At 35.5% G+C, this 15,089-nt stretch overlaps 2 protein-coding genes across 2 annotated transcripts in view; one reads left to right on the top strand and one right to left on the bottom strand.

Moving 5' to 3' along the window:
• Positions 1-11,955, top strand: part of LOC139962908 (beta-chimaerin-like) — a 76,875-nt gene extending 64,920 nt beyond the window's left edge. Inside the window, exons 9-12 of the mRNA XM_071963306.1 lie at positions 1,250-1,327; positions 1,964-2,101; positions 2,570-2,684; positions 8,745-11,955. Of these exons, the coding sequence (XP_071819407.1) occupies positions 1,250-1,327; positions 1,964-2,101; positions 2,570-2,684; positions 8,745-8,931 (518 nt within the window). The 3' untranslated portion in view covers positions 8,932-11,955. The remainder of the gene's footprint in view (positions 1-1,249; positions 1,328-1,963; positions 2,102-2,569; positions 2,685-8,744) is intronic.
• LOC139962906 (uncharacterized) overlaps positions 9,567-15,089 on the bottom strand; it is a 33,645-nt gene continuing 28,122 nt past the window's right edge. Inside the window, exon 13 of the mRNA XM_071963300.1 lies at positions 9,567-15,031. The gene's annotated coding sequence lies outside the window, so the exon portion shown is untranslated. The remainder of the gene's footprint in view (positions 15,032-15,089) is intronic.

The raw sequence follows: 15,089 nt of genomic DNA on the forward strand, positions 1-15,089 counted from the left end.
CAAAAGTATTGAAAAACACCCTGCAAAGTGAGCCTTTCTGTGAGTTACATGTATGTTCAGTCAATGAATAGCGAAAGGAAAGTTTATGAAAGTTTAAGAAAAATGAATTTTCATTCAATGTATTGGCTTATAAAAACACTTCCTTGTAGAGTTACAGTATGTTCTTTCTGGCTGTTCCCAACAGAATCTGAAAAGAAAGTTGGAATTTGAGAAGGTAATCGGAGCCAGGGATAAAGGATCTAGATAAATTTGTGTATATTAGAAAGAGGAAGGTTGTTGCCAAGTTCTGAAAATAGTTAAAGCATTACGATTGCATTTCATCAACAAAATTACACAACCAAATCCCTCTTACTTTAAACAGTTTTACCAAAGCAGTTCATAGTAGAATTATTGTCGGTGCACTCAGGGAATGGCAAAGCAGGAGTAGATGGGGGAAGTGGGAGAACACACAAACATAAAACAGACAGGGTCTGTTTTAGAATAAAATAGACTAGTTTGAATTTGTAATATATTCAAAGAATAGAAGTTCTCAACTACATTGAGAATTTCCTATGCAGATGTCCTCATAAGCAGATGTCCAGCCATGTTGGTAGACATTCAAATTAATGCTGTTTATAAATAGAAGACATTTTCACCAGGATGTTGTCTTATTGTGTTTCAGTTTTACTCTCATTTTAATTTTTGGTTCATTTTCACCTTCCATTGTAGTTTCAGTGCAATAGTACTTCAACGACGGTGCTTCAGTTTAAAATTGATGTCTTTCACTGACACTGTAAAACTTGTCGGGTTCACTGATTTTAATATTGTTTAATGGGTTTTAGCTTTGAGTGATAAAGAAAGTTTGCAAAGTTGATTTTCTGTCAGCTTTCTCTTTGCAAACCCCTGACTAATTTCTCTAATGATGATTTAATTGAATAAAACTTAATAGAACAATCCCAGGCAATGACCATGCAACGGTGTGTCCACAGCGAGAATGCAGTTCATATGCTTCATTGTGGAATTTAAACAAATTGCAAAAAAGTTGATTGTTGCTGGATGAAAAATCCTTCTTGTGTGTCTCAAAACTAACTGTAGAGGCGGCTTCATGTTGCTGGCTTTAACCTCATGACTGTGTGGCCAATGGTCAATGCTGCTGATTTGATTCTGGCTTTATTCCACAAGTTTTAATCAAACCCAGAAGGGAAATTAAGCAGAAATCGATGATTTTACAAAGATGGGTTACCTGTTTGGTTTTTTTCTTCTTCAATAGGTCTTGATCAGGAGGGATTATACAGAATTCCAGGCATGCAAGATGATGTGGACAGGGTCAGAGGGAGATTTGACATGGGTGAGTAATCAAATTGAATAATGACCCAGTGAAGTAACCTAGCCAAACATCAAACAAGGAAGCCAAAAAATAACAGAAAGAAAGAGACCTGCAAAACAAAACAACACACTTAATAATCATGGTCAGCTGTGGGAGATAAAATCAGTCTATTAATCCTTTGCAATCCCAGAATATTTAGTCATTCGGTGGTCATATTGTCTCTAATCCAAGCAGCTGTTCTAGTACTGTAGTGTAGCTAGGGACAGGTAGACCACACACCCCTCTCCAACTTTGAAAATGTTATTTATTAGTTGACCCTGTGAACAAGATTCATATGATTTTTGTTACCAATAAAGGTGATAACTTGTTCCCATTCCAGATAGGTCCTGACAAGAGACCATTGGCATCATGTAACCTTTCTGTTTTTATTGTTGTCTGATGTCTTCTGAAATTTCACCTATTCTGAAATTCCCTTAATCGTTGAATCTGAGATTTAACAGATTCATGAGGGGGTTGCTGACTTATGATCTGTTTGTTAGAATCTGAATTATTCTCTTTCTTTCAATATGTGAAGGGCCAGTATTTTATAAAGATCAGCTGTGTTTGTTTTCAGTAATATTTTGCATAATCAAAATGACTCTGCCCTCTTACTGACAGATGGGAGTCATGCAAAGATTAGCAAGAAAGATTTCCCAGACATAAACGCCATCTCAGGGGCCCTCAAATTGTACTTGCGTCAACTTCCAATACCGCTTGTGCCGTTCGACATCTTTGGCGCCTTCATGGATGCCGTCCGTAAGTGCCTTCTCTTTCCTGCAGATCATATTTACAGACAACTATTTGTCATATTTGCCCTTCTTTTTGTCGGGTGGTTACATGATGGTCCTTTTGTGTGTGCTTGTATATGTGTGTGTGCGGGGGAGAGGCAAGCTTTTGTGTGTGCTTGTATATGTGTGTGCGGGGGAGAGGCAAGCTTTTGTGTGCGTGTATGGGTATGTATGAGGCAGCTTGTGTGGGTCAGTTATAGTTACATCAAAAGCCAATTCTTTAAGTTGTTTATCTCTACCTCAGGTGGGTTTTTTTTTTGGGGGGGGGAGCATTTTCATGGGGGATTTAGGTAATCTAGAATTTCCCTTTATTCAACCTCAGATATACAACTGGATAAAACACAGCTCTGTGGTAATGTACGTATGTTCATTTAGTCAAACACTCATGTGTCACCTACTTCTCTTTCAAGTTGTGTGTTTTTTCATCTTCATGCAGAGAATCAGGACGACAACATGCGTATTGATGCACTTCATGAGGCAATAGTGCAACTTCATGAGACTAAACCTGCACACTTCCATACACTGAAACATATGGTTGCACATTTAAACAGGTGAGTTTACTGTTAACACAGCCTCAGTATTAGAGGATGTCAAAGTTACCCTGTATGCATCTGTGACAAGGTCATTATAGAATCATAAATAAAGATCGTCACATACTTTAGTTTCTGGTTCTTGTATAGTGCAGTACAGTAAAACCCTGATTATCCTAAGTAGTTTGGATAATGGAAAGTTTGGATAATCAAATGTTTATTTATTGACTCATTTTCGACTATAGGACACCCATGTCATGCAATATTATGCCTTCTAAATGATTGCATATATTATTTTCCATGTTTATGAATTGATTATCAGATGATTGTATTCAGAAAAAAAAAAGAAAAAAAAAATGTGTTTCATTTTGGGAGGCTTGGGGGAGGGGGGGGGGGGTGGGAGTGGGTTTCCGCGTACTTTCACAACTCTTACCACATACATGTTCAGTAGTCTATATATTACCGCTGTATAGGCCTCTTACTATAGTACAGGAAATATAAGTGTCAGTGGTTTTATCCTAGCCTTATACTGATTCCCATAACATGTTGAAATTTCACTGAAAACTTTAGAGGTTCTTGTCAAGAAAAGTAAGGAAGAAAGTAGTTTCAGCTTAGGTCTAATGAAGCTCTTCCATGTTTGAATAATTTATCTTGAGGTAAGAGGCATTATGGAATGCCCAAAGTTCGAGAACACACACATGGGCGACTGGGTGACTTTCTGGAGCGTTTTTTTTTCCAAGATGTTAGTGAATTGACTTGGTCATTTATTAACTTACTCGTTCCAATAGGGGGTAAAAAATGATAGAAGGGGAGGAAAACCTAATTGCAATTGTGACAAGGAAGAATTTTGTCTTGACTTTACTTCAATACAATTTTGAATTTTGATTTTAAATAATTGCCATGCTAAACTTGAATTTTGATGATTTGATATCTGTATCTAAAGATAACAAGTGAAGAGGCTTTTCTGAATGTTGCACTTTTTATTTACGATCCGTGTTTATTGCACAGCCATTCTTTCTCTAACACCACGCACCAAAATTTCCCACTTAAACCACTTAGCCCGTCTTCCAGCAGACATGAGCTTTTTCTGCAGATTTCTATTCTACCTCCGTGGTTTACACCTCTCAACAGCGTTACTGTATCATTTGATCAGTCATTCGCATGTTATTCAGTACTGATGCATATCCAACCTGCAGGGGGACAAAAACTATTATCCTAACACACTGTTGCAAATGCAAACTGGAGCCTATACCGCAAATTTTTCTCTGGATTTTCATAACGTTCCCAACTTTATTGCAATGATATTTTCTTAAGTTTCCCATGAGTTTAATATATTTTAGTATCACTAGAGTAGGGAAAACTGAGAAGAAGTGTAGTTGCAGTTGAGGGGATTTCTGAAGTTAAAAATGTAAACATGATGCAAACAAAATCTGTAATTGCTACTCATACAGTGAGCCTTTACACACTATCATGTAAAAGCTTTTGCAGCAGCTTGAAATTCAACTGGTGTATCACTCTTCCTGGGTCGTAGAGGCAAAAATGGCTTATATGCGGTATCATGCTTGCATGCTAGGAGCACTAGCCTAATGAATGTTTATTGTTGTGAATGTGTTATCGGAAAATGACAACTCTTTTGTAAAGCGGTAACATTCTTGCCACAAGTAACAATCAGATGTTTATGTGGTAGACTAGTAGGTGATAATCTATTCAATGTATAAGACAATGGAAGAATAAAGGCAAATATACATGCTTTGTCAAAAGAATTTTGCAAGCTGATCCTTACCATCATTACCAATGTATCAAATGTGACACAGTTAACATAAACGTTATAGAAATTGGAAAAATAGCTTCAGCAATTGAAGGCAATTTGAGCTACAATATCATAAGGATATTTCCATGAGAAGAGTTATTTCACTTTGAATAATAGTCATTAAATTGCCATCTTTGGTAAAAGTTACCTTACTTCTTCTCTTTTAGACAGGGTGAACAAGCCTTCATTACTACACACTGAGTTAAGCAAGATATGCTACCAATAAAACTATTAAGTTGATCTTGTTTTGTGATACTATGGATAGCTGCAGTAGGACTACCACATTTATAAAGTATTAAGTTGATCTAGTTCAGTGATACTATGGATAGCTGCAGTAGGACTACCACATTTATTGACTATTAAGTTGATCTAGTTTTGTGGTAATATGGAAAGCTGCAGTAGGACTACCACATTTATAAACTATTAAGTTGATCTTGTTTTGTGGTACTATGGATAGCTGCAGTAGGACTACCACATTTATAAACTATTAAGGTGATCTAGTTTAGTGATACTATGGATAGCTGCAGTAGGACTACCACATTTATTGACTATTAAGTTGATCTAGTTTTGTGGTAATATGGAAAGCTGCAGTAGGACTACCACATTTATAAACTATTAAGTTGATCTTGTTTTGTGGTACTATGGATAGCTGCAGTAGGACTACCACATTTATAAACTATTAAGGTGATCTAGTTTAGTGATACTATGGATAGCTGCAGTAGGACTACCACATTTATAAACTATTAAGTTGATCATGTTTTGTGATACTATGGATAGCTGCAGTAGGACTACCACATTTATAAACTATTAAGTTGATCTTGTTTTGTGACACTATGGAAAGCTGCAGTGGGACTACCACATTTATAAACTATTAAGTTGATCTAGTTTTGTGGTACTATGGATAGCTGCTGTAGGACTACCACATTTATAAACTATTAAGGTGATCTAGTTTTGTGACACTATGGAAAGCTGCAGTGGGACTACCACATTTATAAACTATTAAGTTGATCTAGTTTTGTGGTACTATGGATAGCTGCTGTAGGACTACCACATTTATAAACTATTAAGGTGATCTAGTTTAGTGATACTATGGATAGCTGCAGTAGGACTACCACATTTATAAACTATTAAGGTGATCTTTTTTTGTGATACTATGGATAGCTGCTGTAGGACTACCACATTTATAAACTATTAAGGTGATCTAGTTTAGTGATACTATGGATAGCTGCAGTAGGACTACCACATTTATAAACTATTAAGGTGATCTAGTTCAGTGATACAATGGATAGCTGCAGTAGGACTACCACATTTATAAACTATTAAGTTGATCTTTTTTTGTGATATTATGGATAGCTGCAGTAGGACTACCACATTTATAAACTATTAAGTTGATCTTTTTTTGTGATACTATGGATAGCTGCAGTAGGACTACCACATTTATAAACTATTAAGTTGGTCTACTTTAGTGATACTATGGATAGCTGCAGTAGGACTACCACATTTAAAAGTATTAAGTTGATCTAGTTTGGTGATACTATGGATAGCTGCAGTAGGACTACCACATTTATAAACTATTAAGTTGATCTTGTTTTGTGGTACTATGGATAGCTGCAGTAGGACTACCACATTTATAAACTATTAAGTTGATCTTGTTTTGTGGTACTATGGATAGCTGCAGTGGGACTACCACATTTATAAACTATTAAGATGATCTAGTTTAGTGATATTATGGATAGCTGCAGTAGGACTACCACATTTATAAACTATTAAGGTGATCATTTTTTGTGATACTATGGATAGCTGCAGTAGGACTACCACATTTATAAACTATTAAGGTGATCTAGTTTAGTGATATTATGGATAGCTGCAGTAGGACTACCACATTTATAAACTATTAAGTTGATCTAGTTTTGTGATACTATGGATAGCTGCAGTGGGACTACCACATTTATAAACTATTAAGGTGATCTAGTTCAGTGATACTATGGATAGCTGCTGTAGGACTATCACATTTATAAACTATTAAGTTGATCTAGTTTAGTGATACTATGGATAGCTGCAGTGGGACTACCACATTTATAAACTATTAAGGTGATCTAGTTCAGTGATACTATGGATAGCTGCTGTAGGACTACCACATTTATAAACTATTAAGTTGATCTAGTTTAGTGATACTATGGATAGCTGCAGTAGGACTACCACATTTATAAACTATTAAGTTGATCTTGTTTTGTGATACTATGGAAAGCTGCAGTGGGACTACCACATTTATAAACTATTAAGTTGATCTAGTTTAGTGATACTATGGATAGCTGCAGTAGGACTACCACATTTATAAACTATTAAGTTGATCTAGTTAGTGATACTATGGATAGCTGTTGTAGGACTACCACATTTATAAACTATTAAGTTGATCTTGTTTTGTGATACTATGGAAAGCTGCAGTGGGACTACCACATTTATAAACTATTAAGGTGATCTAGTTTAGTGATACTATGATAGCTGCAGTAGGACTACCACATTTATAAACTATTAAGTTGATCTTGTTTTGTGATACTATGGATAGCTGCAGTAGGACTACCACATTTATAAACTATTAAGTTTATCTAGTTTTGTGGTACTATGGATAGCTGCTGTAGGACTACCACATTTATAAACTATTAAGGTGATCTAGTTTTGTGATACTATGGATAGCTGCAGTAGGACTACCACATTTATAAACTATTAAGGTGATCTAGTTCAGTGATACTATGGATAGCTGCAGTAGGACTACCACATTTATAAACTATTAAGTTGATCTAGTTTAGTGATACTATGGATAGCTGCAGTAGGACTACCACATTTAAAACTATTAAGTTGATCTAGTTTTGTGGTACTATGGATAGCTGCTGTAGGACTACCACATTTATAAACTATTAAGTTGATCTAGTTTTGTGGTACTATGGATAGCTGCAGTAGGACTACCACATTTATAAACTATTAAGGTGATCTAGTTCAGTGATACTATGGATAGCTGCAGTGGGACTACCACATTTATAAACTATTAAGTTGATCTAGTTTAGTGATACTATGGATAGCTGCAGTAGGACTACCACATTTAAAACTATTAAGTTGATCTAGTTTTGTGGTACTATGGATAGCTGCTGTAGGACTACCACATTTATAAACTATTAAGTTGATCTAGTTTTGTGGTACTATGGATAGCTGCTGTAGGACTACCACATTTATAAACTATTAAGTTGATCTAGTTTTGTGGTACTATGGATAGCTGCAGTAGGACTACCACATTTATAAACTATTAAGTTGATCTAGTTTTGTGATACTATGGATAGCTGCAGTAGGACTACCACATTTATAAACTATTAAGGTGATCTAGTTTAGTGATACTATGGATAGCTGCTGTAGGACTACCACATTTATAAACTATTAAGTTGATCTAGTTTAGTGATACTATGGATAGCTGCAGTAGGACTACCACATTTATAAACTATTAAGTTGATCATGTTTTGTGATACTATGGATAGCTGCAGTAGGACTACCACATTTATAAACTATTAAGTTGATCTAGTTTAGTGATACTATGGATAGCTGCAGTAGGACTACCACATTTAAAACTATTAGTTGATCTAGTTTTGTGGTACTATGGATAGCTGCTGTAGGACTACCACATTTATAAACTATTAAGTTGATCTAGTTTTGTGGTACTATGGATAGCTGCTGTAGGACTACCACATTTATAAACTATTAAGTTGATCTAGTTTTGTGGTACTATGGATAGCTGCAGTAGGACTACCACATTTATAAACTATTAAGTTGATCTAGTTTTGTGATACTATGGATAGCTGCAGTAGGACTACCACATTTATAAACTATTAAGTTGATCTAGTTTAGTGATACTATGATAGCTGCAGTAGGACTACCACATTTATAAACTATTAAGTTGATCTAGTTTAGTGGTACTATGGATAGCTGCAGTAGGCCTACCACATTATATTCTCTCTCTCAGACAGTACTTTTGTTGGTTATTTACCAAAATGAACATTTATTAAAGTTTCACCACCCTCAACTGTCCAGGTAGTCTTACAGGATTGGTCTGATTCTTTTAGGCCACAGTTGGTGGCGCATTTTTAAATTCTGGATATACCCCTCCAAGTGTAGACATATCCTTCAAGACATCATCAAAATGTTGGTGTTACATAACATTTGATCTTCCAACAAAGGAGAATATCATAAGTGTATACATTGTATGATGTGCCTTTTTCTCCAAACAGGGTCACACAATTGGAGAGGCATAATAAAATGAGTGTGGAGAACATCAGCATCGTCTTTGGTCCGACTATTTTCAGGTCCCCCACCCCTTTCGGTGACCTCCACATGTTGGAGTACGAGAAGAAGTGTGTGGAACTAATGATAACCCACCAACTCCAGCTGTTTGATATCAGTCAGAGTTATGTGTAAGCTTCTTCCGCAAGATCACCTGACTGACTAAAAGATTCTGATTGGTCAAGATCTCAAATGTCCTATGCATGGAGTATGAAACGCTATTTAAGAGTAATTCTTCAACTTGTCCATAAAATCGGTTGTGTATTTTTTTTTATTATAGAAAAAGATGAAAAACTTTTATGAAAATGTACAGTGTTGTATGTATGCAATGTTTACTAACAGAGCTTATGAAACCTAAGTTATTGGAATATCAATGTACTTCCATCCCAAGAGGAAACAATTGAGTTCGTTTTCTTTCATAGTAAGAGGAGCCCATTGATAAGTGTAACAACACCTTTTAATGAAAAGAACCCTGGGTCTCTCCCAAAACTTATACACCCCTGAAAGCAAAGGTATTTTCAACTGTATTAATAGTTTTCTTTGTTTTAAATCCTTGATGGTCCCTGTAATTCTGATTTTGTGAAAAGACGGCATTGCAGCCTAGCAATCTATACCTACTTCATTTTTGTTTCTTACTTCTTCAGGTAACAGTTTTGTAATAGTTTTGTCTAGTTTTGCCATACATCTTGCCATTGTCCTTATGTTATGGATTTATTTCTCTCATTTTGGGGGGGCATTTTGACATAAACAGTTGACGATATAGGTTAACATGGTTAAAAATTTGCATATCAATATTTCTTTCTGCTTTCTCTTTTGTTTACATTCATCAGTTGTTGTTGTGCAGTTGATATAAAACATAAAGGCTGCTTTAATTTGGGCATGTTATGTTAATAAAGAACAGTACAAACGTTTTTTTTTAGTTTTTTATGATTTTTCTTACACATTGTTTGAGATACCAGCTGAAAATGTTAATATTTTGAGATATATGTACGTGATCATAAGATTATTGCTTGGTGCTCCATAATTGTGAATAATTTTATTTGCTGCAATGTTTGGTTTACATTGTTTCTAATATATTCTGCAACACAGTTATGCAAGGTAAAAGACACAAGAAACAGTCAATTAAGCGTGTCCAAACAACAGTAACGTTATGGTGTTTAAATTTTCTTAATACCTGGCTGTTACAGCATTCATCAAAATTCTTGATAAATTTTGCACTTTTATATCAGAAAATCTTGAAATATAAAATTGAATTTAAATATGTTTGTTGCCAGGCTAGCATGTTATGCAGATGATTTCTTTGGCTTGGACTTTACCTCCAATTCATTGTAGGTGTATGAAAAAGGAGTGAAGGACTTTGTTTTTACGTGAACAGTTGTGTTTTGTTGTTTTTATTATTTTTAAAGTAGAACGAATTCAATTTCTTTCTCGCAGTATAGAGTTAAAATGGCAAACAGTAATTATGACTAATGGATACTCTGAATTAAAGCATGCAAATATCAATTGAGTAAAAGTTTCACAAAAAAGCTATAAAATACAAATACAGGGTTTTATGTAGATTCATGTACTGCACAATAACATGTCAAGATAATCCGTTTAGTTTCAGGTCATTTGCAATTATTTACTTTACAGTAGTATGTGATGTTAAAATGTGCACAGTATTGTCAACATACCTCCTAGCTGTTGTCATCATTAATTACACTTATCTGTACAGGTCTACAGAAACAACGGATATTTGTAAATGAGTGTTTGACAATAAGCATGTGTTGAGGCAGGGTCCACAACTTGCTGGAAATGTTTGAAGAGACATTTATTTAATAAGCAATCTTCATGAATATATTGAATTTCTTTATTTGTTCACTTTCCTTTTTCCATTTGATTTCAAATTCCTTTCTTTGGGGGCACTTTCAAAAGACGTTCTAATAGTTTATTATTGACCAACTACCATCAGAAGTAATAATTATTTGATGATATCCACACCCTCTCCCCTTTCTGTTACCCCTCAAAGGGGTTAATACCAATATACCTAAACCTAGCCATTGATTTAGTAATGGAAGATTTATTTGAATTAAAGCATAACTAAAAGAAATCTTCTGTATGACAAATGCAGCATTACTCAAGATCCACCGAAGGTATTGATAAATTCAGTTCTGCTAACTATGTAGATAGCTGTTCATGGTTTTGTTTTAATACATGGATTCATCCATCTTACATCATTTACCTCTGGAACTGATTTTAACTTTGCTTGTTTTTTGATATTTTTTTTTTTATTTGTGAATATCAGTAATTTCTTTCTTTTTTTCGTAAGATGTTTTAGAGACAAAACCTGTTATTTTTGTAAATTTCAAATAAAAAGTTAACAATGCACAACCAATCCAAGAAGAGCAATATATTTTCACTTTCTGAAAATATTATGAAACATGCTCAAGGAACATCTGTTATGCAAATATTGTGAGGTATTGATTTAAACAGTGTAAATTTATCTTTAAAGCATGATTTAAATATATAGTGAAGCACTTAATGCGGGGTGGTATAGTGTTTTATCAGAAGGCTAGAAATATTACCTCTGTCATTCAGGTATTTCTTTAAGTTTCATCATATTTTTCAAATCTTGTTTGAGGGTTAGTAGTTTTGAAGATATTACACAGGTTCCCACTCTTGTATAAACTAGAGTCCCCCATAATAAGTCAAATAAAGTATTTTTCATGAGGCTTATCTTGCAATGTAGGCAGAAATGATCGGCAGTCCTAATAAAGTCACAGCAAGTTGTAGTTAGTGTAAGGTAACATAGGTTTTAGGTTCCATTGAAGGAGGTCTATTGGTTACCAGGGTTACCAATCAAAGGCATGGGCCTCTTTCTTTGGTGAATCATGACTATTCATGAATCTTGTGAGTTTTCATTAGTATTAAGACAAATAGGTGATGGCCGCTGCATTCATTAGATCTGTAGGTTACCAGGGTAACCGGTTACCAGGGTAACCGGTTACCCGGTCAAGGCAAGTCATGTTGATTCTGTAGCCACATCTAAGAGGTAGGTCCGAGTAAACATGCAAAGCTTGGAAAAATATTAATGAGTAATGTTTCAGCCGTTCTTAAATGTCTAGAAAATGCTTAACAGAGAATTCAATTTAATGTCACAATAAAAGAGCATTACTTCAAGTTTAGTTTTGTGTATGTCACTGATTTTTCTTTCCCGCTCAAATAATAAAGTCCAATGTCATATAGAAAATAATTCTTTTGCCAAAAGTTAAACTTGATTTATCAGATTCAAAGCTCTGTTTTTTGTGCTCATGCTTACCATCCCCCCCCCCCAGCCCTCTACCCCCATCCTACAAAAAAGAACAAATATCTTCATACACCCTGTATCAGTAACTTTGTTACACTATCAAGATCATTGTTCACATATTTATATCCATGACTACATCTCAAAAGTGATTACTTGAATATGCAGTGCAACTAAACGACATTGTGGTTTGAATTTTGACTCTGCAGAAGAAATCATATATGTGTGGCGAGGTGGTCTTATTTAGGCAAAATTTAGACATTTGAACTTAAATGTTAACTTAAAAAGTATTACCATATACTTTGTGTGCAATAATTCAATTTAGTGCATCTCTAGAAATGGCTGGCAATAAAATGGAAAATTCACTCACTGTGAGAAATTAAACATTTGTATGAAAAGATAAGAAAAGCCTACTAGTTAGATAATGGCCATGTATGGGTGTACTGGGGTGTATGATTGTACTGGGTGTATGGGTGTACTGGGGTGTATGATCATACTGGGTGAATGGGTGTACTGGGGTGTATGATCGTACTGTGTGAATGGGTGTACTGGGGTATGATCATACTGGGTGTACTGGGGTGTATGATCGTACTGGGTGTATGGGTGTACTGGGGTATGATCGTACTGGGTGTATGGGTGTACTGGGGTATGATCGTACTGTGTGTATGGGTGTACTGGGGTGTATGATCCTACTGGGTGAATGGGTGTACTGGGGTGTATGATCATACTGGGTGAATGGGTGTACTGGGGTGTACTGGGGTGTATGATCTTACTGGGTGTATGGGTGTACTGGGGTATGATCATTCTGGGTGTACTGGGTGTATGGGTGTACTGGGGTGTATGATCGTACTGGGTGTATGGGTGTACTGGGGTATGATCGTACTGGGTGTATGGGTGTACTGGGGTATGATCGTACTGTGTGTATGGGTGTACTGGGGTGTATGATCGTACTGGGTGTACTGGGGTGTATAATCGTGCCAAACTGTGGTCGTCTTTGTTACAGGATACAAGGAACAGAAGTTTCTAGATAAAACCATCTCAAATACAGTAATGATTGTATGTAATATGAATACATATTAGTTGTTCAAAAAGTAGTTTTCATTCTAGGTGTATTTTTTTGTCATAATTTCATTCTTTTCGACATCAAACAATAAATTTGAAATACCCATCTACAGCATGGATTGATTGTTTATATAATGTATGGTTATTCAGAGTACTAATTAAATTAACTAAGATTGTTAGTATTGTACCCACCTTGTACCTTATCCAGCCGGTGCCATAGCCTACTATGATCCCTTCCCTGATTTCAACAATTTATAGAACAAAACATCTCTGTCGATGTGATGTGTATGTTACATATAGCACCATCCATGTCATATGGGATGTGTAAGTTACATATACCACTGTCTAATGTCATGTGTGATGTGTATGTTACATATACCACCATCCATGTCATGTGTGATGTGTATGTTACATATACCACTATCTAATGTCATGTGTGATGTGTATGTTACATATAGCACCATCCATGTCATGTGTGATGTGTATGTTACATATACCACCATCCATGTGTGATGTGTATGTTACATATACCTCTGTCATGTGTGATGTGTATGTTACGTATACCACCAACTCTGTCATGTGTGATGTGTATGTTACATATACCTCTGTCATGTGTGATGTGTATGTTACATATACCACTATCTAATGTCATGTGTGATGTGTATGTTACATATAGCACCATCCATGTCATGTGTGATGTGTATGTTACATATACCACTATCTAATGTCATGTGTGATGTGTATGTTACATATAGCACCATCCATGTCATGTGTGATGTGTATGTTACATACCACTATCTCTGTCATGTGTGATGTGTATGTTACATATACCACCATCTCTGTCATGTATGATGTGTATGTTACATATACCACTATCTAATGTCATGTGTGATGTGTATGTTACATATACCACCATCCATGTCATGTGTGATGTGTATGTTACATATACCACTATCTAATGTCATGTGTGATGTGTATGTTACATATAGCACCATCCATGTAATGTGTGATGTGTATGTTACATATACCACTATCTAATGTCATGTGTGATGTGTATGTTACATATACCACCAACCATGTCATGTGTGATGTGTATGTTACATATACCACTATCTATGTCATGTGTGATGTGTATGTTACATATACCACTATCTAATGTCATGTGTGATGTGTATGTTACATATACCACCATCCATGTCATGTGTGATGTGTATGTTACATATACCTCTGTCATGTGTGATGTGTATGTTACATATACCTCTGTCATGTGTGATGTGTATGTTACATATACCACCATCCATGTCATGTGTGATGTGTATGTTACATATACCACCATCCATGTCATGTGTGATGTGTATGTTACATATACCTCTGTCATGTGTGATGTGTATGTTACATACCACTATCTCTGTTATGTGTATGTTACATATACCACTGTCTATGTCATGTGTGATGTGTATGTTACATATACCACCATCCATGTCATGTGTGATGTGTATGTTACATATAGCACCATCCATGTAATGTGTGATGTGTATGTTACATATACCACTATCTAATGTCATGTGTGATGTGTATGTTACATATACCACCAACCATGTCATGTGTGATGTGTATGTTACATATACCACCATCTATGTCATGTGTGATGTGTATGTTACATATACCACTATCTAATGTCATGTGTGATGTGTATGTTACATATACCACCATCCATGTCATGTGTGATGTGTATGTTACATATACCTCTGTCATGTGTGATGTGTATGTTACATATACCTCTGTCATGTGTGATGTGTATGTTACATATACCACCATCCATGTCATGTGTGATGTGTATGTTACATATACCACCATCCATGTCATGTGTGATGTGTATGTTACATATACCTCTGTCATGTGTGATGTGTATGTTACATACCACTATCTCTGTTATGTGTATGTTACA

Source organism: Apostichopus japonicus, chromosome 21, assembly GCF_037975245.1.
Source record: "Apostichopus japonicus isolate 1M-3 chromosome 21, ASM3797524v1, whole genome shotgun sequence".
Classification (NCBI taxonomy): Eukaryota; Metazoa; Echinodermata; class Holothuroidea; order Aspidochirotida; family Stichopodidae; genus Apostichopus; species Apostichopus japonicus.